General features: G+C 54.5%; 2 protein-coding genes across 3 annotated transcripts in view; one reads left to right on the top strand and one right to left on the bottom strand.

Moving 5' to 3' along the window:
• The first annotated feature begins 3158 nt into the window (after positions 1-3158).
• Mnt (MAX network transcriptional repressor) lies at positions 3159-18227 on the top strand. The gene is made up of 6 exons (XM_021176595.2): positions 3159-3648; positions 8844-9429; positions 9911-9952; positions 10089-10200; positions 14664-14856; positions 15054-18227. Exons 1-6 carry the CDS (start codon positions 3576-3578, stop codon positions 15821-15823), a joined length of 1776 nt encoding a protein of 591 aa, XP_021032254.1. The 5' UTR covers positions 3159-3575; the 3' UTR covers positions 15824-18227.
• Positions 18228-21164: 2937 nt separating this feature from the next.
• Positions 21165-25119, bottom strand: part of Sgsm2 (small G protein signaling modulator 2) — a 40929-nt gene continuing 36974 nt past the window's right edge. For both annotated transcript variants that reach the window (XM_021176527.2, XM_021176526.2), the window contains 4 exons: positions 24989-25098; positions 23638-23734; positions 23002-23169; positions 21165-22798 (listed from right to left, as the gene is read on the bottom strand). In XM_021176527.2, the coding sequence (XP_021032186.1) occupies positions 22710-22798; positions 23002-23169; positions 23638-23734; positions 24989-25098 (464 nt within the window). In that variant the 3' untranslated portion in view covers positions 21165-22709. The remainder of the gene's footprint in view (positions 22799-23001; positions 23170-23637; positions 23735-24988; positions 25099-25119) is intronic.

The raw sequence follows: 25119 nt of genomic DNA on the forward strand, positions 1-25119 counted from the left end.
GCATAGCTGTCTAATGTCCCTTATTTATAGATGGCTCTTTCCCTTTGGCCTTGTTTTAATTATGACTGGTGAAAAGTTACCTAAAACTAATCAAGATACCAAGTCAAGACTAAAAGGTTGGGGCATCTCCTGGAATAGTGTGAATATCTGTGTATTGAGCTCCACACCTGTTCCCACATCCCATTGTTTGTAAGTGGTCAGGGAAGTCATTTCCTAGAGCATTGGAGCTGTACGTGTGTGGCTCTGTCGGGATGAGCAGTAGGCATTGAGGTGTAGCACGAGACAGAAGGAAGGCGTTGGAAATCTGCCTGAAAAAGTGGTAGAAGACCCTGTTGCCCTCCTGACCCAGACATCCTCAGCACCTAGAAAAGACAACAGGGCTTGAGTATGTTTTAGGAGATGGCTGGCTCTGGGATCATTCTCCAACCCAGCGAACGAAGCTTTTGCTGAAACATCAAACTAGACTTTCCCTTGAGTGAATGTGCTTGCCAACTTATGCCCTGGCTCCACCCATTGGAACAGGAAACTAAAACATGTTAAAACAGCCCTCCCATTCATTTCCCTCTTCTTCTGTGCCTCCCTCTAGGTGTCTCACCTCCCCACTGTCCACTCCTGAACTTCCAGAAACCTTGGTTGATGAGAAAATCTGGTGGCCATTTTTAGGCTCCTAAAGGCAATAACAGGCCTTGCAAATGCCTTTCTAAATCCTTGGTTTTGCCTAACATCTCCTGACTGCTGTCCCCATGTGACCTAAATAAACACGATCATGTGAAGCCTGTAAGGCTGTTTGTTTTAAATAGCAAGCATCTCTGCTAAGCCCTGAAGCAGATGGGGTACTGGGGGCAAGGGAAAGGCCAGCATTCAAGTGTGCCTTCATCCCACTTTCACTTCCTCTCCCTGAGAGAAGGGAGATGCTTTCAAAACACTGCTCAGAAAAGTAATTTCTTTTTTGTCACAGAACTGGTCCCTCAGAAGATTAGAAGCACTAGGCTTTGTATTAGTGCTGTGGACCACTTGAGGAAGACAGGACAAGCTGGACAGTTTGAGTGAATGGTGCTGGCTTCCATGCAAAAACAACAAAAAGGCCGTTATCGCCACCTCTGGCATCTCCATGTTCTGTAGTATGTGTAGGTCAGGTGCAATAACACCCAAAGCAAGTAGACACCAGGATGGAAAGGCAGAGCCTGCACCCCTTAGGCTTCTAAGAAAAGGCTGCTTATCCTGTAGACAACTGGGCTCTCAAGAGTCTACCTTCTCACTAAAGATCACCTGGTCTTACCTATAAACATACTTAGCCAGTTGTCTGGCATGTGCTTATTAAATGAATGTTACCTAGTGTATCCCTTTGCTCCAGCTTCTTAGTGACACTGGACATTTGCATAAGAGTTATTCATGCTCAGCTCCACACGCTACAGTTCAGTACATCAAGATCAAAGACTCCATTCAGCTGTGCTGGGTGTCTTTCTCTAGGATAAACCTGAAGGGGAAGGGAGACTGCCACCCTCTTTTGTTGTGTTCCTGGCTGCTCTGGCAGCTCCTGAAGTAGGCAGGTAATGTTGGATAGGTTGGATTGTCACGGTGGCCGGCTCTATGATCTTATGGTTGGGTTTCCTGTGCTGGTGCTGTGCGTTGGAGCCCAAGATCCTGAAAGCACCGACTGGCATGTCTCCATTTCCCTTGCATTGGCTACCATGGAGGTTGACGCATTAACAGGTAACTGCCTATTCCTAGCACAGACAGTAATTGCATCGGCTTCGTTGTGCCCATAATATTCTAGTGCTTTTCAATGCAAACTGTACGAATGGAGATCGAATGGCTTTCCACCAAAGAGAGTTCCAGATGTAGGACATTTCTGTTGTCCTAATCAAGAAGATGTAAGTGCTCAGCCCCCTTCCTGCACAGCAGTTTGATAGTTCTTCACTTTTGCGAGGACCGGAGGTGGTAAGAGGCAGCTGGTGGTTGAGAGAGGTCTGACTGGACTACGAGTTGCTCAATGAACAAGGAGCAGTTGGAGTAGTCCCTTCACTTGGGCCTCAGTTTTCTTACATGCAAAGTGCAATGATTTGGGCAAGCTGACTTCAAAGATCTTTCTGATTGTACCTAGGGACGGTCCTAAGCCCTGTAGCCAAGATAAAGACTGACTGGCGAGCTTAGGAGAGTGCGCCGTTCCAACCCGACACAGTGAGCGACCCCGCCCCGCGCCCAGCGGTCCGCCAGGGTAGCGCGCGGCTTCCGCCCTCCACGTTGTTGTTCCTGATTTAGGCCACGCCTCCTTGGCCTGGGCTTCGGACGCTTCTCCTTTTGATTACTGATGCCGGGGGCCCAACAACGAGGTGCCCTCTGGAGTGGCACACTTTTAGTCCCCACCCATATCAGAAACCGGTGGACAAAGAATTTAGGAGAAGGGAAGTAAGCCCTGGTTTTGAATGGGAGGGCGATGTAAAGCAGGGGATGGACTGCGGAATTCCCCTGTAGGTGTCTCACCCTTCCGTCACCCGGTGGCCCTATCCGCACCCGCTAATACGACCCTATAGACACTGTCCCTTTAAACCGAAGGCTGGCGGCGCGGGGTGTCCATGTGGAGCTGCTCCATGCCGTGTTGTCCTGCCCGCCCATTGGCGGGCGGCCTGGTGATGTAGCCTAATAGGATGCGAACGCACTGCGGGGGGAGGAACAGAGACAAAATCCGGAACGGGATCAGCTCTCCCGTCCCTCTGTCGGGACTCTAGCAGCCCGCTGTCAGCTCCGCCCAGGGGCGGATCCCGGGGGGAATTGCGACAGACCGGACGGCTGCGGGATTTAGGTCGTGTCTACGTGGGGCGAAGAGACCTAGGGGTCAGACTGTAGGTCTCCCTGACCTGTGTCACCGCTGTCTCAGCTAACCAAAGCCTTGGGCTTCCCATTTTCTCTGCAAGGCAGATCCCGCCGTGAATGCCTCAAGCACGCAACCCCCGTTTAACTTGTGGCTGGCCACGGAGAGGAGGGGCAAGTAGGGAAAGCGGAAACAGCGAGGAAGCCTGGTTCCATCTTCTCACCCCCACCCAAGCCACGTGTGCGCGCGCGGTAGGCGGGGCCATCCCTGGCGCGGCACCGCCCTCAGTGAGACGCCGCGGCCCTGCGGGCGGGGGCTCCGGTCCGGGCTTTGGCTGCGGCCCCGGTGTAGTAGCGGGGGCGGCGGCCGGGGGCAGCGCGGCTCCTTCCCTTGTTGTGTGTGTCGGTGCCTCCTCGCCATCTTGTTGCAAAGCCCTTTCTTGTCGGCGGGACTCCGGGGGCCGCGGGGCGGGAGGCATCGGAAGGGAGGAAGAGGAAGAAGGAAGGAAGAAGGCAGTGCCGCCTTTTTTATTTTTTGCATCAAATTTTTTTTAATTTGCAAATTTTTATTTTGCAAATATTTTGGGAGACATTGATTTTTCTCCCCGTGCTCCCCCGTTCTTTTCTGAGGAGTGCGCTGCGCCGCCCAGCCCTGTCGCCCCCCGGAGGTGATCCCTCCCTCCTGCCGGCCCGCCAGCCTGACCTGTGCTTGGCTCGCGGGCCGCAGCCTCGGCCCCGGCGCGCCCCCGGCTGCTCTCGGCGCGATGAGCATAGAGACGCTACTGGAGGCGGCCCGCTTCCTGGAATGGCAAGCGCAGCAACAACAGAGAGCACGTGGTGAGCGGCCCGGCTGGGCCCCTGGGGCACTGGGCAGAAGGGGAGGCCAGTGACCCCGATCCCCGAACCCACTGGAAATCGCAGGGAGGCCCCTCTATGGCGCGACCTAAAAAGCCGGGCACAGACTCCCCGCAAGAGCTGCCATCCGGGAGGAGTGATGCGAACGTTGAAAATAATTAATGAATTCATTAACATGCAAAGAAGGACCCAGTTTCTGCGGGTACCACCCTAGCTGCCTGGCACCCCCATACACCTTCAGTGGGGGGCCCCTTAGTTGTGGGCGGGCGGCGCCCTCGCTACCATTGAGGATGTGTGAACCGGGGGATGGGGAGAGGGATGTTGATGTGTGGGGGTGGCAGGCCCGCGTGTGCTTGCGTGTGAGCACCAAGATGATGTGTGATGGGAACCGGGGAAGAGTGGATGAACGGACGTGTACACGGGTGTGTTTGTACAGCACACGAGTGGGCGTGTGCGTAACTGGGTGGGGGTGGGGAATACTCTACGCGGAGCCGCTCTTCGGATTCCCTGGCCTGGGCTGGAGGGTGCGGGGAGCGCTCCGAGCAGATCTACGCGCTGCTTGGGGCGGAGGCGGCCTTTGCAGAATGAAATGACATCGCGTGTCTTATGATCCTGGCCAGCCCCGCCTGACCCCGCCTCCCAGAGCTGGGCTGGGTCGCACGTCTAGCTTTGGCTGAGAGCTGCGCTGATTGGGTGCATGTGAGTGTCCCGCGGGTCGCTGGGGGCAGCCCTAGGCCCCCCTGCCTTGCCCTGCTTTAGCCGGTGTGGAATGTGGCGTGTCTGCGCGTTTCAAACCCGCTCTTGGCTGGAATGTTGCGTGTGCCTGCGTCCCAAGCCCGTTGGTTACCCGGAGTGCTGACGTAGTCAGGCCCCGCCCCCGACCACGTGCACGGGGGACACTCCCGCTGGGGACTGCGCGGCCCGGCCCCTCCTCACCGCCTCGCGGTTGCCTAGGGGCGGGGTCTGGGCGGGGCTGGCGAGGGGCCTGGAGTCGGGTTGGCCTCCAGCTCTGGTTGCTGGCCATCTCCCAGGGAGAGCCTTTGCCCTGGGTAGGAGGAGCTATGTTCACCTAGGCTCTTGCTGGATCCTCCTGTTTTTGATCCTGTAGCGAGGGAAATCCTCAAAATCTCAGGGTGACATCTATAAGTAACATCTCACTGGCCCACTAACGGTGTCCCTAAGCCCTTCTGGCAACAACCCGGCCACATTGGAATAAGCTCGCCTAAGAAGGGTAAACTTTGGCGCGCCCTCAGAGGCTAAAAGAGGGTTTATGAGACTGTCATCCACCCGCTTTGGCTATGGTCCCTAGCCTTCGAGTGCTGCTTAAATAGGGGCCGAAGGGAAAAGACCCCCGCTTTCCAGCCTCTTGTGAGGGCCTCAGTTCTGAAGCAGTGTGCGTGCAGTTCCTAGGGATTCCTGGTTCCCCTACCCCCACAGAACCCTTCAGTCGGTAGTGTTGTGGTGGAGTTCTTCGCCCTCCTTCCCTTTCTTTCTGCCTATTGTTGCTTCAGTGATGAGTCATGCAGGAGGTAGTAGTGTGTGTGTGTTGTGTGCCCGCGCACAAAGGCGCGCGCGCGCCTGCAGCTTGTTCCGCGCGGTGGGGCGGGAGGAGTGGTAGCCCGCAAGGGGCGGAGGAGCTGCAGGTTCGCAGGCCTTGTCAGACCGAGTAACCACTCAAGGTCAGGAGTCACTGGAGATTTGCAAGACCCAAGTGCTTAGGTTTTTTGCAGAATGGATGGTTGGGGTATCTGTCTACATGTCCCTCCCCTTTGTGTTTTGGGTCCAGAGCAGGATCAAGCAAGTGCTGGTGGCTAACCAGAGCGACTAGTATACCCGTTTCAGAGGCGGATGTGGGGAGGGGGAGAATTGAAGAGTTTGAGAGGAAGAGTCACCTGCTGCTACCGTCAACACAATGCAGATCAGGAATACCAATCATACCCCGCTATTGTAACCAGGCAGTCTGGAGAGAGGAACAGGATTGACCATGCTGTAGCCTCTGGGGAACTCTTATTTCACCTTCCAAGCCATATAGAAAAAGGGTGAAGACCGCCCCCCTTCTGCCATGCCTTCACCCTTGCTCTGTTAAGCCTACCTGTAAGGGCATGTGGGTTGGTGGATGCACGTCTGCAAAGGAACCTGGGAAAAGCCCCCTTAAGAAACCACACAGCCCTTCCCCCAAATAGTGAGTGGTGGGGAGAGGCAAAGTTCAGCACCCAGGTAACAGCTAGCTGGTGTTGGACCAAAGGGTCTTAAAGGATAGATAGGTGGGGACTGGAGAGCCAAATCTACTCCAAGAACTCAAGAGCAGATGTGGTTCCCACGGGCTAAAACCTCTACAGGTGATACCAACTTGCCGACCAGAACTGCTCATGCTCTGAGATACTTCAGATGTCCAGCTCTGAGCAAGGTTCTCTTGTCCTCTCCATTCCCACCTAGAAGGTCAAGCCTGCTGTGGACCAGCTTGTTCACGTGATGAACCCGAGGGTGTGATGCACGTTTAAGCAAGGATGACAAAGAAGAGAGGAAAGGACAAGGCCGTGCTAGTGCCCAGAGCAGGGCTGAGCTTGGGTTTTGCCAGCATTTGTGGAGATGACTTGAATTATTCTCTTCTGGTTTGGAGGGAGCTTGCTGTTGTGTGCAGAAGTGCCTGCCTTATGTGCCAAGCTCTGGGAGCTAGCATACAGGAAGGGAGAATTCCTGTACACAGAAGGCTACAGTGGTTTAGAAAGGTTGCAGTCAGTGGGAGTCCAGTGCTTACCCCCCACCCACCCCACCCTAGATGGTCTTGCTGATTTCACTGGGGTGCGAAACCTAGAGAAGGTGTGAGTCTTCGTGTATGAGAGTGAGTGTAGTACACCTGTGGGCTGGAACATTCTGTAAATCGGCCTAAACACAGATTGTACCTACAGGAGACCCCGGCACCACCAGTGTGCTTGGCCCTCCAGTGTACTCAGAGGAGCCTGTGGGTGGGAAATGAGGCAGAGGCAGAGCTAGGGGCAGGAGCATGAAACAGTAGTGGACTGGTGCAGTCTTACAGCAGCCTCTGCTGTCCAGTCAGGGGTGACAGTGCTGGGCCAGGTGTGGTCAAGCTTCATTCAGTGTGTCCTTCCTAGAATGGGAAGCATGTCTTCCTGGTGGCTCTGCAGGAGGTGGGAGGAGAGGAGGTTGCTGTCCTAGAGCAGCTTTAAAACTCAGGTGTTGCTTCCTGGCTGTTGGTTCCTTTACCTATGGTGAGTTAAACCTTTGTCTCTGGGGCCAGTGAGATGGCTGTGCCAGTAGTCACTGTCAGAGAAAGCCAGGCTGCCTGAGTTCCATCCTAGAAACCTATGGTGGGAGAACTCCTGTAAGTGGTCCTCTGGCCTGTATACACCCTCACTAACACAGAAAATGTAATTGAAAAATAAACGAGACTGCTCAAAGGAGCTGTCTGTGTTCAGCCCTGAGTTGGAGGTGTTTCAGGCCCAGCTGAAGAAAGGCTCCGAAGTTGGAATTCCACGGGCTTCTTTGCCACTGTGGTTTGTGGGAAGCTGGAGCAGGGGCTGGAACCTAAGTCAGTGCTGACAGGGAGAGCAAGGCCTCCTCTTTGGAGCAAGCTTGCCCTCCCCTTCCTGAAGGGCAGGAGAGGTGGGAAGAGGCCAGCCATGGCAGCCCTGAACTCTCCCTGCTGGAAAACAGTTTATTATTCCTTCCAGACATTTCCCCTCCACTTCCTCCTCAGCTCCTTCCTTGTCTTGGGCTGGAGATGGGCCTGCTTCTCTCAAAGCTTTGAGTGCCCATGAGGCCATGGGGCCATGAAGCTGAGAAGACCTGAGGTGGAACTATACCCCTCCTTCTTACAGAGGACATAGACCCAGCCTCACATCACATGACCTGTTTGGGGTGTGTCCTCCCTTTGTTGTCAACAGTTTTGAACACCACAGGCCAAAAAGCCTGGGCTCCTTCCCTTACCTGGGGGATGGTGATCCAGCCCTGTTTAAAAGCCATAGCCAGGGAACCTAATGGTGAGGCCAAAGAGAAAAGACCCTTTCCTGGGTGTAGTCCCAGTCCCGTCTGGTTCTTGAGTAGGTCTCACTTTTCTGCTGGGCTTTCAGAAGAGATGCCGAAGGTCATGATCATAAAAGTTGCCTGGGAGGCTGGAGAGATGGCTCAGCGGTTAAGAGCACTGACTGCTCTTCCTGAGTTCAAATCCCAGCAACCACATGGTGGCTCACAACCATCTATAATGGGATCTGGCATCCTCTTCTGGTGTGTCTGAAGACAGCTACAGTGTACTTACATATAATAATAAATAAATCTTTAAAAAATAAATAATTAAAAATAAAAGTTGCCTGGGACCAGTGGCCCTGCCTCTGGACTCCGAGTAGCTAACTGCTCTTTCTGCCTGCCTCCTACCTTTCTAAATTGTTCTGTGCCTGCTATAGATGCTACTGTACAAGGGACATAGACAACAGACAAGACTTGAGAAATGGGTTGTAACCATTTGGAAGAAGAGACTACTGTGTTCATTGCTCTCTGGGAAAATTTGAGGCCTTGGACTTAGCCTGGGAGCAGGAGTCCAGGGCTCTTTTCTCATAAAGTGACGTGATGTGTTTGCCCAGTAACCTGGGGCTGAGGATGGGCCAGGACACCTGTGAGCTTACAAGTGCAGGGCATCTGGCTGGGTGTCAGACTCGCTGTGTCTGACACTCGCTCTCCAACGGGTGCTTGGTAAATTCTGTGGAAGGTCTCTGCTCTCCTGTGGTGATCTGGGCTATTGCCAGCTCTAAGACTTCATCTGTCCCTGTGCACACTTTAGCTCTGTGTCCCTCTAGGTACTCCTGCTGGTCATGTCTAGTTCATCCAGCTCCAGGTTTCAGGCCTACAGCACCCCCCTCCCCTCACTGCCCCTGCTCACCTCTTCATGAAACCCTGTCTCCCCCTAACCCAGCCTGCCACTCCTGGCACCCCTATCCACCCCCCCACCCCCCCACCCCGCACACTTCTTGCCCCAGGCTGTGAGTTCCCCAGTGGTGGGGACTAGGCCTTTGCTTTTGCTACCTTGGCTGGATATGCATGGCTGTATCTGGTGTCTCAGGCTAGGCAGAACGTCGTCGGGTCCGGACTGGGACAAAGTTAGGGTTGGAGGGTAGGGGCCCAGGATCCTGAGTTCTGCTAAGACCCTTGTGTGTTCTGTTTAGAGGAGCAGGAGCGCCTTCGCCTGGAGCGGGAACGTGAGAGAGAGCAGGAGCAGAAGAGGGCAAGTAACTTGGCCAGGTTGGCCCATGCCCTGCCTGTGGAGGAACCCCGAATCGAGGCTCCACCACTGCCTTTGTCTCCACCGGCACCACCACCCGCACCACCACCACCACTTGCCACCCCTGCTCCACTGACTGTCATTCCTATTCCTGTAGTGACCAATTCCCCGCAGTCTCTACCCCCGCCTCCACCTCTACCCCCCGCAGCCCAGCCTCTTCCCCTGGCACCTCGTCAACCAGCCCTGGTCAGCACCCCTGGACTCAGCATTAAGGAGCCAGTCCCCCTGCCCACCAGACCACAGGTGCCCACCCCTGCTCCCCTCCTGCCTGATGCGAAGACCACAGTTGCGCCCACTGGCAGCCCCAAGCCTTTGCAGCCCCTCCCTGCGCCCATCCTGACCATTGCACCACACCCTGGAGTCCAGCCGCAGCTGGCTCCCCAGCAACCACCCCCGCCCACGCTTGGGACCCTGAAGTTGGCACCGGCTGAAGAAGCCAAATCCAGTGAACAGAAGAAAAGGCCTGGAGGGTGAGTAGGGTACCCCAGAGGGGTCTGGTGGGATGGGAGACGACTGTCAATCTTGGGCTGGGAATGCAAGAGAAGGTACCCTGGCCAGCTAGCCCCTTTAGGAAGGTCTCATGCCACTTAGAAGTACCTCTCACAGTAAACTCCTATCCTGCCGATTGTTGTTTTTAGCTTTCCGTGTTGTCGGACCTCAGCAGCACTGGAGATTATGGCGGGCATTTCTGGACCTTTGCATAAAGATTCTAGAACGCCCACCCGATCCCTTGTGTCTCTTAGTTGGACCAGTGGGATGGAGGGTTCCAGAGGCTATAAGTTAGGACCATTGAGGTACCCTCCAAAGGTTGGATGGGCTCAACACAGGACCAGCACTTTTAATTTATAGAAAACGTTAGGGACACCTGGTCAGTGGTTGTATGGGTGATGTGGGTCCAGAAGGCCTAATTTGGGCCTTCCTCCCTGAGCCTCCTATCTGTCTGGGTTTCAGGATCGGAACCAGAGAAGTCCACAACAAATTGGAGAAGAACAGGTGTGTGCGCGCGCACTTACAAGTGTGACTCTGGGCCCGTCCTTCCTGGTTCCCCAAAGCGTCATTGGGTTTGTCCCTGCCTCCAGCTCCTGTATACTCAGGCGTTGGCTAACCAGTGTTCACCCCCTTTCCCCAGGAGGGCCCATCTGAAGGAATGTTTTGAGACCCTGAAGCGCAACATCCCCAACGTGGACGACAAGAAGACTTCGAATCTGAGCGTGCTGCGGACGGCGCTGCGGTACATCCAGGTATGGGGAAGGGAGGCAGGGCTGGGCGGTGCCTGGAAGGCTACAGCGCCAGCTTCCTCCTGCTACCGGCAGGTTCCCCCGCCCGTCTCCACGCGGGCGCTAAGCACATGGCCTGGCTGACGTCAGTGGGGCTCCCACCCCGGGAGGGGGCGGGCGGGAGGGCGCCTGCGCGAGAGGGCGGCGGCGCTGCACTCTTTGGCCTTCCCCTCCCCCAGGCACCCTGTCTGCTCAGCCGGCGAGTTTGGCAAGGGGAGATAGGGAGTCCAGCACTTTGCTATTCGCAGTACCCCGGCGAGACCCGGACTCAGGCCAAGAGGGGTTACTGAAGGGGTTGGGGGTAAATGAATCGAGAGGGACGGTGTGTCTGCGTTCACCTGGCAGTGCTCAGGATTACTGTCGGGTGGGGCACTGAGGCAACCGGAGTGACAGCGTGAGGCCACCGAGCCTTAACTATTTCCATTCCGCGAATGCTGGGAAGGGATCCCCACTTGCGGTATCTCCTCTCTTCGTGGACATTGACTGCCCTCTGCTGCAGTGCGAAGTTACTGTCGCCCTGGAAACCGCATAGGGTTCTGCGTGCCCGGGAGGCGGTGGGGGGATGGGCGCGGCCAGGCTTGGCGGCGCGGGAGACCAAACCGTTGGGGAATGGGAGGGACCAAGCGGTCCTGGCCGCGCGCGGTGGGTGGGGGGGGGAGGCAAACATCGGGGTTTCCGCCCACTAACTCGGGATGCTAGGGGTGCGCGGCTGTATCACAGCTTCTGTGGGAGGGGTTCCCGCACTCCCGCAGGGGTTCAGCAGCTAGGTCACAACCCGGAGGTAACCGGACCCGGGGCTTGAATCCCCAGGCCACACCTCCAAGCCGCCAGCCGAAGCGCGCCTTTCCGCCCGCCTCCCGGCGCTTCCCGGCAGCTGGGGGCGGGGCCAGCCGCCCGCGGTGACGCAGCGGACAGGTCCGCGTGGGTGCGCGCGTGCTCTGAAAGGGCGGGGTCTCGCTTGCGGGCCAAGGGGCCCGAGAGAGGCTGTGTGACGGCCTGTAGCTTATTTCCGTGATAATTTTACTGACTGTAGGCTTGGGCATAATTCACTTGTTTTTATCAGTGCAGACTCTTGGCAAATCTCTGTGGTTATTCCACGATATTTTCTTTGAATATCAGTTTTCTAATTTGATGATAAGTAGAATAGGTAGTACCGAAGAAATGGTAGAATTGAAGTGTATGCAAAAATTTTGCAGTCTTTAAACATTAATAGAAATTGTGACTGCGAAGTAGGAGCTGGAGCAAGTCAAGTGCCTTTTTATAGATGTGTACTTGGGAAAGGAGCCTTGCATAATGTGTGGATTTGAAAATAGCTCAGAAACAGCCAAAGGAAGTTCCCTAGGATCAGGCCTGATCTGACGAGGAAGTGGGAGGGGCCCCAGCCTGTCGCTGAGAATGCTTGCTTGGTCATAGAAGTAGAAACAAGTCACAAGATTCTGGAACGCCTCCTTGGCACCCACTCATTTATTTCGTTAAATATTTTTAGTCATGCCCTGGGTCTGCGTCTGAAAACCAGAGACCAAAGAAAAGGAATGAAATGTGTTCTTGTAGCAGATCGAAACTGAACATGCAAGGACTGCCTTTAGGGGTGACGGGATCACTGGGGGGAGTGGGCGTTAAGGGAAGAAAATTTGAAGGATATATAGAGGTGAACAAGGCAAAACGAAAGACAGAGTGGTTGTTTCTTCAGCAGGAGGGGGAGAGAGAATGACGGTGGGATGGCTTGTCTTGCATAGAGGCAGCAGGCACTAGGTGAGAGGATATCATTGGTCCTGGAGAGAGCAAGGGAGTCCTGACCTAGGGCCACGGTAGTGTGTCCAGAGGAGAAAGGCTGTGGAAGGCCATCTGCCGTTAGTCTCAGCACTCTGAAGGGAGGGGCAGGTGGATCTGAGTTAACTTGTCTTTTTTAAGGGCAGGGAGGGGGTGTTATAGGAGGGTGTTGAGGTCCCAGGTGGTCTCCAGAATTGTGTGCAGGCAGTGAAGTAGTTGAAGCCACAGTGAAGTGGAGAGAGACAAGAGGGGATGAGTATCTAGATCGACAGCAAAAATCAGTGGGTTTAAAACAAGGACTCTTGGGCTGGGAGCTTTAGCTTGAGAGAGTACTTGCCCAGTACTCCTGAGGCTGTGGACCCCGTCACAGTACCACAAGGCAAGCACAGGTGAAGATGCAGTGTGAACTAACCTTTGACTTCGGAGAAACTGCAAGGGTCATCTAGGTCCACGGGATGAACTATGGAAAGAGGGGGTTTTGGCTCCTGACACTTTGTCTCCCTGACCCAAAATGGAGCCTTCCCTGCAAGCAGTGGGTAGAGCTCAGGATGGCACTCCCAGCCAGGAGCCTCAAGGTTCAAGTGAGGGCTGAGTCACCAAGGGCCAGTGGTTGATGTGGCCTCCTCAGATGTCATATGCAGCCCTAAGGGACAGAGCCAGGTGAGAGGACACATGGTGCCATGTGTCATTGCATGTGTAGGGTGAAGCAAGGGTCTCTCCCACAGATTCATGGAACAATGTAGAGAGAAGCAGCTTGAAGTCAAGTCAGGCTGTAGACGGGGACCGCGGTATGGAACTAACTCTAGGGGGGTGGAGGCCAGCATGCCGGCCCTGGGTCTCGAGTTGTGGGCATTGACAGTTGGAAGCTTTTGTTCACGGTATCAGGAATGTCCAGAGGGGTGGCTGGAGGAATGTTGGTACGTGGGATCTAGTGGTATGGGGGTTGGATGCTTTGCTGTGTCTGTCAGGAGAAGCTGCTAAGGCATGGAAGGAAGCAGGGGACACTGAATCTGCCAGGGTCCCTTCCACGAGGCTCTGCCATTCTACCTGATAGCAGGGTGGCAGGCTTCTAGATCCTATGGGACCTGAGGAAGCACACTTTTGGCCACTGGTGGGATCAAGAAAGTAAACTGACTGTGGAGCAGCCCTTATAGTTGCTCACAGGTTGGACAGGGTGCATGTGTGGTGAATCGGTGGTCATGTGAGCTAGGGCTATAACCCTAGGAGCACTGGGGAAGGTTGAGGCAGGAGGGTATGCGCAGGGGCCTCTGGCCCCATGTCAGATGTGCTCTACACTGCAGAAGTTGAACAAAACTTAGAAGTTGTCAATGCCTTGCACTGTAGCGCACCTCTCCTTCCCCTGTAAGTCAGTGTCTTTGAGAGAGAGACTAGAGAGACCAGCTCCCCCCAGGGATAAAGGTAGGGGGAATCCTGTACGTGAACAGCAAGGCAGACAGAGACAAGCGTGCGCGTGGAGTGCATGGTCTCTGCACCTGGAGGTGACCCCATGCTTTAGAAGTTAGACATTCAGAAGCCAGTTGAGAAGCGGCCTCTGGACATTTAGCAAGGGTGGGAGGGTCTGGGTTGACTTAGGGATGCAGCAGGGCTGACAGATGTAGGCTTAAGTGTCCGCCCTGGAGGTCATGGAAGAAGCACTCCATTACAGAAGGCAGCAGAAAACTGATAACATGAGCCGGCCTTTTAGAACAGCTCTTAAGCCACCTAGTGAGGAAGACCCTTGTGTGTTCTGAGGGAGGCAGGGATATCTGTGGTGAGGAAGGTGGTGTGGACCTTGTGCAGTCAGATTTGGGGTGCTGCGGAGCTCCCCCAGATCCTTTGTTGTTGGGCAGTGGGGCACACTGCAGATTTCTCAACATCCCTGTGAGGTCTGGAGGGTTGGAGGCAGGGTCCTGGGTGGGGAGCAAGCTGTAAATTGCAAGCTAGAGAGGAAGTGTAGGAGGGCTAAGGTGCCGCTGAGCTCGGGGCAGATTGGAGCCAGTGCTGCTGCCAAGAAGACAGAAGTCAGTGACGGAGACTGCACCGTCACAGTCTAGCGAGTAACCCTCCAAGGACAAAGGCAGCAAGCAGACACTTGAGCTCTCTGTGGGAGTGTGTACTAAGAAGAGTCACTGTAGCTCCAGAGATTGAGTGAGGTGAGGAGTCGTAGAGACGGAAATCCCTCGGGAGTCAGTCTAGGAGCCAGTCAGGCAGTGTAGGCAAGGGCCCCAGACTCTGATCTGTGCTAGCCTTTAACGGTGCCTGCGCAGGGACTCATAGTGACCCAGATTCTGGTCCTTACTGGGCAGAATAATGGAGTAGGAGGCAGGTGTGGCCTCCCACTTGCTTTGATCACTGCAGATTGTCCAGAGCAGTGGTTCTCAACCTGTGGGTACTGATCCCTTTGGGGGGTCACATATCAAGATATCCTGCATATTAGATATTTCCATTACAGGTTATAACAGTAGCAGCATTACAGTTACAAAGTAGCAATGAAGTCATTTTATGGTTGGGGGATGACCACAACATGTGGAAATGCCTGAAACTAAACTGGTTGTAACATTAAGAAAGTTGAGAACCACTGGTCTAGAGGTTTTGAGGGTCATAGAGCCTGTGGTCTTTGCTAAGGACACCCTGCTGTCCCCTTGCCCTGTCCCCAGTCCCTGAAGAGGAAGGAGAAAGAGTATGAGCATGAGATGGAGCGCCTTGCGCGGGAGAAGATCGCCACCCAGCAGCGGCTGGCAGAGCTCAAGCATGAGCTGAGCCAGTGGATGGACGTGCTGGAGATAGATCGTGTGCTCCGGCAGACAGGCCAGCCTGAGGACGACCAGGCGTCCACCTCCACAGCCTCCGGTGAGCCTCGGCCCCTGTCCTCTTCCTGCCACTCTCAGATGTTCTTTTGGGCTTCTCTGAATAGGTTCTTCCCTGCTAGAAAAGAGGCCACCTGCCCTAGTCCCGTCGTCTTCCCAGACTCCCAAGCACCCGTAGGCCTCCAGCCACTTGTTTTCCAACCTCTTTTGACTTGGTCCTTGCCCTGTGCTCCCTGACAGAGGGCGAGGACAACGTTGACGAGGAGATGGAGGGAGACCGGGCAGGCCTGGGCCCACCTAAGCTGAACCATCGTCCCCAGCCGGAGCTGCTGAAATCTGCCCTGCCAACCCCCAGCACCGCCCCTGCGCCTCTGCCTACCCATCCGCACCCTCACCCCCACCCAGTGGCCCTGTCTCCTGCCCACCTTCCTGTGCAGCAGCAGCAGCCACCACAGCAAAAGACCCCTCTGCCAGCCCCTCCTCCCCCACCTGCCACCCCAACCCAGACGCTAGTGCCAGCTCCAGCCCATCTGGTGGCCACGGCTGGGGGTGGCTCCACGGTCATTGCCCACACAGCCACGACCCATGCCTCAGTCATCCAGACTGTGAACCATGTTCTGCAGGGGCCAGGGGGCAAGCATATCGCCCACATCGCTCCCTCCGCCCCCAGCCCTGCTGTCCAGCTGGCACCCGCCACACCCCCCATCGGCCACATCACAGTGCACCCTGCCACCCTCAACCATGTGGCCCACCTTGGCTCCCAGCTGCCCTTGTACCCACAGCCTGTGGCCGTGAGCCAGCCAGTGGCCGTGAGCCACATCGCCCACACCCTGTCACACCAGCAAGTAAATGGCACAGCCGGGCTGGGACCCCCAGCCACTGTCATGGCAAAGCCAGCTGTGGGGGCCCAGGTGGTGCACCACCCCCAGCTGGTAGGCCAAACAGTGCTCAACCCTGTGACTATGGTCACCATGCCCTCCTTTCCGGTCAGCACACTCAAGCTGGCTTGAGAATGAGGCCACTTAGGCCCCCAGTGGGGGCAGGGAAGGGGACCTGACTGCCCCTAATCCCACCCACCAGCTCCACACATTCCAGCCAGGCCCAGGCCCGCCCCACCCACACCACCCCCAGGCCTCCTTAGGGGAAGGGGGTGCAGAGACTCTGAGCCAGGGGAAGGGAGGGGCCCCCAGGGAGTTGGCTGCAGGCAGGAAGTCGTCCTGCTGCAGAAGGACTTGGCAGGCGTGAGGATGCTTTTGGTGGACATTCTTGCCTACCCAGCCTGGTGCCAGTTCTGGTGCCACTCCATCTCCCTGTTTTGTCCCCTGGAAGTCTGCACTGTGGCTTACATTCTCTGGCTTCTCCTTCCCTGGCCTGCCTTCCTGTGCTGTTGCTGCTATTGCTCTGTCTGGGGAGGTGGCCGAGCTCTCCGGCCTCCCCTCCCCAGCCTCAGAGTCCTGTGGGACCTCTGGATAGGAAACAGGGAGCCCCAGAAAGATGGGAGATGGGTGGGGAGGGGCCCACCTCTGAGTGCAGGTGATAGATCCTAAGATCTGGAGTCAGGTTAGGACAAGTGAAGGCCTGGGCCCGGGCCACTCTGACCCACCTGTGGTCACTGTGATTGGCTACAGTAAAAACTGTTCAGAATGAGTCCCAACTAACAATAAACAAGGTCCTGGCTGTTGTCATGGTTCCCAAGCCTGCCCCTGGGCTGGGGCTTCCCTAGTGCTTCCCCCGGCCCCTGGTTTAGGTACTGCCTGCAGCTTGGGAGGTGTGGACCAGCAAAGGCTCTAGGAGCTAAGGCACACTGGAGGTATCCTGGGGCTCTTCCCATCTCCCCTCTCAGTGCCAGTGTTGAAACCCCTTCCTGGTGGGGCTGCAGTGTCTATGGTGGAAAGGGCCTTTGCTGGGGAAGACAAGGCTCAGCCTGTTTGATGGAGAGCGGGGGTGCTGTGTTTTGGGGGGTGCTGTGTCTCCTGCCTCTGCTTCTGCAGACCGCTTTGGCTTCTCTTTTTAAGTGGATATTTATTACAAGTGGCCTTGTGTCAGACACTCAGTTACTCATTCGTATGCACATTCAGCCCCTCACTGGACACTCACCAATGGCCTTTCCGTGTGGGGCAGGAAGCAAGTGTCCCTAAGGTGTGAAGTTTGCACTGGGGGCTTAGGCAGGCCAGGGGCCGGAGGGGAGGACTCAGGGCCCTTCAGATGACATTGTGAGCAGGCACTGAGGCCAGCAAAAGTCCTGAATACGTTCTCCCTTGAAATAATGACTCCTCAGGTGCCTCAGAGCTCACAGGTCCTCCTGGCCCTGGGAACCTCCCAGGGCACTTTATTATTATTTGTCTCCTGGGGTAGGGAATGGTAACTAGGACCAGGTCTCAACCCCAGCACAGGAATCCCAACAAACTGGCTGCCTTCCTGTGGCTGCAGCCAGCCACCTCTACCCACATTCTGACTCTGGGGGCCACCTCCACTCTCTGCTCTGTGTTGTGACAAGGGGNAGAGTCTGGTGCTGGCTGGGTCAGACCACTTGTCCCATTAACCCTTCTCTGTGTCTCGAGGCCAGTTGCAGAGTTGACAGCATTGTGTTGGCCCCCAGGCCTGCACAGATACCTCATCATCCACCCAGCCCTCCCTTTCTCCCCCAGCAGGGGTTCCTCCAGATCTAGTGCCGAATGACTATGTCCAGATTGGTGGTGATGGGTGTTGTCACTGTTTTTGTTTTTTGTGACTGCTGTGTGTCCAAGTGGGCAGCCACCTCCCAGCCCTTTCTTGGGCATCTCCCCTTTGAGAGCTGTTAGGACCACATCTGTCCTCACGCTGTGGGACCGCCTGGCCCTTCCCTTCCTATCCCTTCCAGCCTGGGACACACACACATACACACACCTTACCTCTCATGCGTGTTTTACCTGTGCTGTTTGGAGTGGCTCACTGCCTGGGATCTTTACCTCGGGGAGGAAAAGGGGAGAGTGGGTCCCTTGGGGCCAAAGAAGGGCAGGGGATGCCTGGAGGGGAGTTGGGTCACCACAGTCTCTCTCTAGGAACAGCTGCTTCTCCCCCCACCCCAATCCCAGGGTCCCACTCCCAATCCCCAAAGAGGTGGCCCTTGTTTACAGTGAGGACTTGGTCACTGTGTCTCTGTTTCCTGAAATATGAATTGTAGCGACCCCAGACTGTAGTGATTTTTATGTGTTTGTGTACATCTGCCGTGTGGGGGGGAAAAAAAGCAAACAAACTACAAAAACCCTACTTTTGTACATATTGCTCTTTTACTATTGAACTGTACTCTAGTGGCTGTTCATGCTCTGAGTTTAGGTATTNAGACATGAATACTATCCATGTAATAAGCACTTGCCTGGAATAAAATATAAAACTGAAATAAATCTGCACTGAAACCTGAGAAGGAGCTCCCAAGCCTGCAGCATCTGGGTCATTTCATTTCAAGAGGCAGGGACCCACAGGGAAGCAGCAAGAGGTGGCACCCTGAAGGCTGCTGAAGGGTGAGGTTGGGTGATGGCCTGAGTAATTAAAATCCTGGTAATGGGGGGGTTCCAGAGCTGGCTCAGCAGCCAGAGCATGTGGTGCTCTTATACCATGGACCCAGGTTGGGTCTCCAGCACCCACATCAAGTAGTCAATTGCTCACTGCTCCAGTTGCAGGGCTCTGACTCCCTCTTGTGGTTCCCATGCGCACTTGCATGCATGAGATGCAGGCACTTGTAAATAAAATTAACAGCCTGTTAAGGCCTGGAAGATGGCTCAACACTGGCTACTCTTGGAGGGCCTGAGTTTGATCACCAGTTCCCAAATAGCAGCTCACACTGTTAACTCCAATTCCAGGATATCCTATACCCGTCTCTGAATTCTACAGGGATCAGCACATGAGGTACAAATATGTATGCGTGCAAACCCCATTCCCCACACCTTAACAAAACAAACTGAGGTCAGGCAATGGTGGTGTATGCCTTTAGTCCCAGCACTCAGGAAGCAGAGACAGGTGGATCTCTCTGAGTTTGAGTCCAGCCTGGTCTACAGAATGAGTTCCAAGATAGGCAGAGAGCTACAGTGGAGAAACTGTCTGAGCGGGGAGCCCTGGGGCGGGTCAGTGGGAAGCAGTCTGGGTATGGTATGGTGTACACCTCTAGTCCCAGAAAGAGGCATGCACACAGAGGCGAGGCAAGTGGATCTCTGAGTTTGAAGCCAGCCTGGTCTACAAGATGAGTTTGATTCAGTCAGGGCTACGTAGACCCTGTCTTAGAAAACTAAACAAAAACATCAGGGATAGCCTGCCTTTACCCTGGGTCAGTGAGGGATCTGGCCTCACAATTGTGACCCAACACAAGGCTGTATAGGTCCTCGTTTCAAAACATGATCTTATTTCATCATTAAACAGCCAGTGAAGTAAATAAGGCAAGAGGTAGTTCTTTTGAGCAAATCAGAAATGGCCAATGACTTGCTAAAGTCATACCATTGCACCTTGTTGTTAAGACTACAAAACTAGCCGGGCGTGGTGGCGCATGCCTTTAATCCCAGCACTTGGGAGGCAGAGGCAGGCGGATTTCTGAGTTCAAGGCCAGCCTGGTCTACAAAGTGAGTTCCAGGACAGCCAGGACTATACAGAGAAACCCTGTCTCAAAAAGCAAAACAAAAAACAAAGACTACAAAACTTAGTCCTTTGCTTGCTCACTTCAATATATCTTTCCTTAGCAGTAGGCACTTCTGATCTGGCCTTCTGGGGATAGGTAACAGAGGCTAGCCCCCAGGACCTGGGGACAGATGGTAAGGGGTTTCTCAAAGCCACTTTGGGTCCTAACTCTATGGAGCTGAATAAGGTTGGGAGTCAGGATCTAGAAAGTGGAGACCTTGGCTGGGTCCAGAGGATTTCTGACCAAGTAGCTCTGAGCAGGGCTGTCTTGGGAGGCAAGTGGTGGGGAACAAGACCAAGGATCCTGTTAGCTGTGTCTAGTGTGGGTTAGGTGGGTGTTTTCTGGTTGTATATAACCCTTTGCTAGGAGTAGGGTGGAGGGGCATCATTACCCTCAGGAAAGAAGTGCTGGCCGTAAATAGCCTGGACTCTTATTTTCTGGGGTCCACTGCTGATTGTCAGTTCCAATCTCCCACATGAGCAATTCTGACTCATGAGGTGTGAGCGCTCTCTGCTGGTCGCATCAGGAAGAGCTTTGTCCTGTCTGCTGGTTCCGCAGGTGAAGGCTAGGGTTAATAATACTCACTCAGAGGGTGCTCACTCAGTCCTGGTACTGTGCAAACAGCACTGCGAATAGAATGAAGCCCCTGCCCTGGGAAGACCACCTGAGACCTGGGCCTGTATCTTTGGGATGAGCAACAAGGCACTCCTTCCCTGTGCTCAGAGCCCCTGAATACTCACCAACACGCCTGTGTCCATGAAGCCCAATGTACCAGGAGGCTAGCCCAGCCCTCTGGAGACCCCTGTTGGCTGTGGGATCAGCCAGCTAGCTTGTTGAGTAGGGAGGTGGAGCAGAGAGGATGGACGGGGCGGGGCAGGTTACTCCCAGGTTGATTTGCCCAGACCTTTGGCAAATGTGGTCACAGCAGGATTCAACAATCACCCAGGCTACAGAACCTGCTGGGGAGGCAGTGTGGTGGGGAGTGTTTCCCTAGAGGGCATATCCAGTCCTTGGCTTCATGTGTCCGTTTTCCCTGGCCAGCTCTGGTCACTGGCCTGTATTCTGTTGTAGTTGCTGGTGCCAGACTGTCAGGACTGTGGACTAGAACACTCGGCTTTTGGGAAATTGCTCAGAAAGCAGGAGTTAAAGATGTGACCAGAAGCACTCTAGGGTAGGGAAGGGCAAGACAGTTATAAGCAGGCCCTTTCCACACCTTCCCAGCAGCTGCACCCTCTAGCTTCTTCCCCCAGACTGATCCAGATATCTCAGAAATGTGCTCAGTGGTAGTGAGGGGCTCAGAGGGCAGGTCTGGTGGCCTTCTGAGAGCTGGGGCCTTGTGGCATTCCTGAGGTCATGCCTCACTTTGTTCACCTGACTGGGGGGGGATGGAGGACAGAAGCGGGAAGGACTTCTTCTCAACTGTAGTCTAGAGGCCCTACTAGTTAACCCAGTATAAGACTACAGTTCTGTGGTTCTATGGTACCCAACTTCCTAACTAGCCCATTCCACTGAGCCCCACAACTGATGGCTCTTCACTAGGAAAAACTTTGGTTCTCTTACACCATTTTTGGTTTTATGTTTTTGTTGTTTTTTGTTTTGTTTTTATAAGCTGTCGCCCTTTACTGCTGGATGTTGGAATATACGGAACTATCTAACACATAAGCTACTGTGTACAGCCAGTCCCACAAATAGCCATCAGAGCCTCAGGCATTGCCAAATGCATTTTATTATAGTCTGTTACATTGAAGAGTATAGTTTCTGAGCAAAACAAAAACCAACCAACCAAATGAACAAACAAACAAAACCCCAAACCCCATACACTCTGCTCCTCACAAAACCAGAGTCACTAAGGCAGGCACACATTGGCCACCCGTGCTTGGTGGAGACTGAGGAGTCAGGAACAAGGATGGGCAACAGGGTAGGCTGGCCCCACAAAGACTGTGCAGTACCCGGGGTGGGGTAGGGGACAGGGAAGGCTGTGCTATGTGCAGAATGCGGCTGGTCCTTTCTTGTGTTTTTCAGCTGCACCAAGTCTATGGACCTTGGTGACTACTAGGCAGGAGCCAGGCCAGGTGTGGGCTCCAGGGCCCAGACTTGGCTTACATGTGCTCAGATGGTGGGGACATGGGGGTGACAGAACAAAGAAGCAGCATGCCTAGACCTCAGGTCAAGGGTTGGACCTTTATCGACAACCCTGTAAACTCTTCCAAAGGCCCTTCTGGGTCTCTAGGCTTCTCAGGACCCTGAGAAGCCTATGGAAAGTGGAGCTGGCCTTGCCTCTCCCTGGGGATGAACTGGGACTATCCAGGCACTCCCACCTCCCTCAGCCCCAGGAACTCAGATGTCTGGAATAGATAACAGGTACCCCGGAACTCACAGGCCTGTCTTTGGAGGAAGGTTGTGATAGGACTGTCTTCCTATACTCTCTGGGGTGGTTCTGGAGGGCAAGCACAGTCACTGCCCTCCACACCACACAGCGGGCGGCGAGTGTGTTGCTTATGTGCAGTCCTAGGGATTTCTAGTGCAGAAAGCAAGGGCAGGGTGCAGAGAGTGACACTGTACACACGAGTGGGTGGGTCACTGTGTAGTGTGGGGAGATCATGGGGTTAATCTCGTGGCCAGAGGCTGTGGCAGTGCTGCTGAGGTGGGCCGCTCTCACCCAGGGCCCACATCTGACTGCCCCAGAGTCTTAGGAGAGCCTGGGAGGTAGCCAAGGTCTCCTGCCCCTAGAACACATGCCTGAACAGGCAGCTAGTTGAGACCATAGAAGGCCTCAGGAGAGATATGGCACAGAGCCCCTGATCCTACGCAACTCTTGTTAGATGAGGCGCGGGCCACTGTAGACCCCACTAACCATACAGGGCCCCAGATTGACAGGAAAGAGGCATTGGGAAACAGTCCAGGCTGAGGCTGCAGGTGGCACTGGAGCTATTCTAAGTTGTTTGAAAGGGGAACACAGAAGGCATCCCCCAAGGCAGCCAGTCTCCTGAGGCCGACCCCTCCTACCCAGCTGTGATCTGCAGGCATCCTGACCCCAACTTGCCCTGCAGGGCCAGCACTGCCCACACTCACATCCCAGGCTCAGTCACTTTGTTAGGTTACACAGCTGAGTGGGTGGGGTTGGCGGGGGTGAGGGTGGGGATAAGGGATCGGGAGAGGCAGTTTGGGCTATGATGGCCTCTGCCTCTCCCTGCTGGAGCTCAGGGGCCTGGTACCTGGGCTCTGCACTTTGCCACCCCCGGCTGCAGCCGTCACTTGTTGTCTATGAGCATCTGCACCTTGTGGACCAAGTCCCGGGCAATCCGCAGGATCTCCTGGGCATCATGCCGCTCAGCCCGCTCTGGGGAAAACATAGAGAATTATGGGAGGTTGAGAGGAGCCCTGGCTGAAACCTCTGCTTAATTTCCACCTGCTGTGCTCTTGATACCTCCTATGGGAAGTGATCCTAGAATTCTTGAGAACCCTCCAACTTTGCCCAGTCCAGGACTTGAGGCCCCATGCCCCCTTGTAGGGCACAGCGAGAATGGCTGGATCAGCTCATACCGTTGAAGAATTTGATGATGTCGGTGAAGTCCATGTTGTTGTCACGGATAATCTCTCTGTAGGCCTCCACCAGGGCCAGGGCAATGAACAGGACAAAGTGCTCTGAGGAGATGCGCCTGGCTGCCCAGATCACTTCCCACACTGCGAACACGTCCTCATACAGCAGCTCTGGGAACAGGAAGGAGCTGCCACTTGATCCGGGCACGGGGCTTGATGGGGACACATGGCCTCAGGCTCCAGCAGCTACATTCTCCCTCCGGCACCCAACCTGGCCCAGCCTGGCTCCAGAATGGGGGAATCCATCCCAAGACCAAGACCCCACCCCCTTCTTTGGCTATTTCTGCAGACGCTCCTCATTCTTAGTGCTCAGGGGAGCTGGAGTTTGGACAAGGCTCCAAAGACCATCGCCTGTGACATAACGAGCAGAACATGGGTGTGGAAAGGCCTTTCGAGCATGTGAGCACATACATGTGCAAGCACATACATGCAGCAATTGATTTGGGGTTCTCCCATTCCCCTGACCCCAGTCCCATGTCCCACTTTTTTTTTTTTTAAAGACAGGGTCTTGCTATGTAGCTGAGACTGGTCTTGAATTCCTAGACTGGGCCCTGATGCCTAGACACACCCACTTCTTACCTCTTTTAAAATCCAGTAGGAACCAGCGATAACAGAAATAGAAGTGGGTATAGTCTCCATTTTGATGCATCAGCTCAAATAGCTCTGAGTCCAAGATCTCATGAGAGAGGGGGAGAAACACTAACCTGAGCTGCTTCTGTGCCGCTCTCAGCCACCCCACTGCAAAGCCGCGTCTGCCCCAGCATTCACGTTCATTTGCTCCCTCCCTCCCTCCCTCCCTCCCTCCCTCCCTCCCTCGGCTGTAGCCTTTCTGCAGCGACTCCAGTTTCTGGGCATTTGATTTAATCACTAACTTCACTTCTCACCAAAACAGGCTCAGGCACGTGGGCTCACTGCTCCTCAGTGTGTGACACGGATAACTCTATCTTTCTGTGTGGTGCCGGGAGTGAAACCCAGGGCTTTCATGTGTAGGCAAGCACTTTACCTGAACTAGAGCCTTTGTTTTTAAACATTTAAATTGATTCACTTTTTAATGCTTTATTTTTAGTTTATGTGCTTTGCCTGAATGTACGTCTTCTGTGTGAGGGTGTTCTGTGCCCTAGAACTGGAGCTACAGTTGTAAGCTGCCATGTGGGTGCTGGGAAGTGAACCCAGATCCTCTGGAAGCCCCCAGCTAACTCAGTGTTTGCATATTTGTGCCTACATGTACTTGTAGGTGACCACGGGCATGTGGGCACACCGTGTGCTAGCCAGGGGACGACCTCAGGTGCCATTCACTGATGCTCTCCACTTTTTGTCTTTTTTTTTTTTTTTTTTGGTTTTTCAAGACAGGGTTTCTCTGTGTAGCCCTGGCTGTCCTTCTGCCTGCCTCTGCTAGGATTAAAGGTGTGTGTGTTTGTCATTCTTTGTCATTCACTGGCCTTGAACAAGTAGGTTGTCTGGCCAGAGAAGCCAGGGATCTGACTGTCTTCCCCTTCCCAGGATTATAAACTACTATGTGGCTTTAAAAACAAAACAAAACTACAGGAGTCAAACTCAGTTCCTGGACTAAGGTATTTTCCAGTCCTTTTGACTTGGACAGGTTCTCACTCTGTAGCCCAGGTGCACCTTGAATTCATAGCAATCCTGATTTCCCTGCCTCGAAATCCCAAGTGCTGGGATTACGGGCACGAGCCTGGCAGTAATGTTTTGTTTTGTTTTGTTTTAAATGAAGGAAATTCAGCGATGGCTGGTGGTGCATGCCAATATCCCAGCAGTCACGGAAGCCAGGCAGGATTGCTGCAAATTCAAGACCAGCCCCTTGGTAAATAGATATGTGAAATAAAAGTTTCTATATAAGGACACTTCTGGCCCAACCTCTAGCCTCCCCGTGGCCGATGGGCACGCCTAGCCATGCCCAGCCCCCACTTACCTGGATGAGGGAGCGCATGTTGGCAAAGTGGCTGTCCATGGCACCCCCACTGGGGAAGTTCTGGCCCATCCTCTTCATGAGGTGGCTGAAGCAGCTGTAGGCCAGCTGGTCTACGAGGAGACGGGAAGGAG

The sequence above is a fragment of the Mus caroli genome, chromosome 11, assembly GCF_900094665.2.
Source record: "Mus caroli chromosome 11, CAROLI_EIJ_v1.1, whole genome shotgun sequence".
Taxonomy (NCBI): Eukaryota; Metazoa; Chordata; class Mammalia; order Rodentia; family Muridae; genus Mus; species Mus caroli.

Coding starts and splice junctions, on each gene's coding strand:
- Mnt (XM_021176595.2), top strand. CDS start 3,576: ATGAGCATAGAGACGCTACTGGAGGCGGCCCGCTTCCTGGAATGGCAA. Junction 3,649..8,843: donor GCAACAACAGAGAGCACGTG/GTGAGCGGCCCG, acceptor TGTTCTGTTTAG/AGGAGCAGGAGCGCCTTCGC. Junction 9,430..9,910: donor CAGAAGAAAAGGCCTGGAGG/GTGAGTAGGGTA, acceptor TCTGGGTTTCAG/GATCGGAACCAGAGAAGTCC.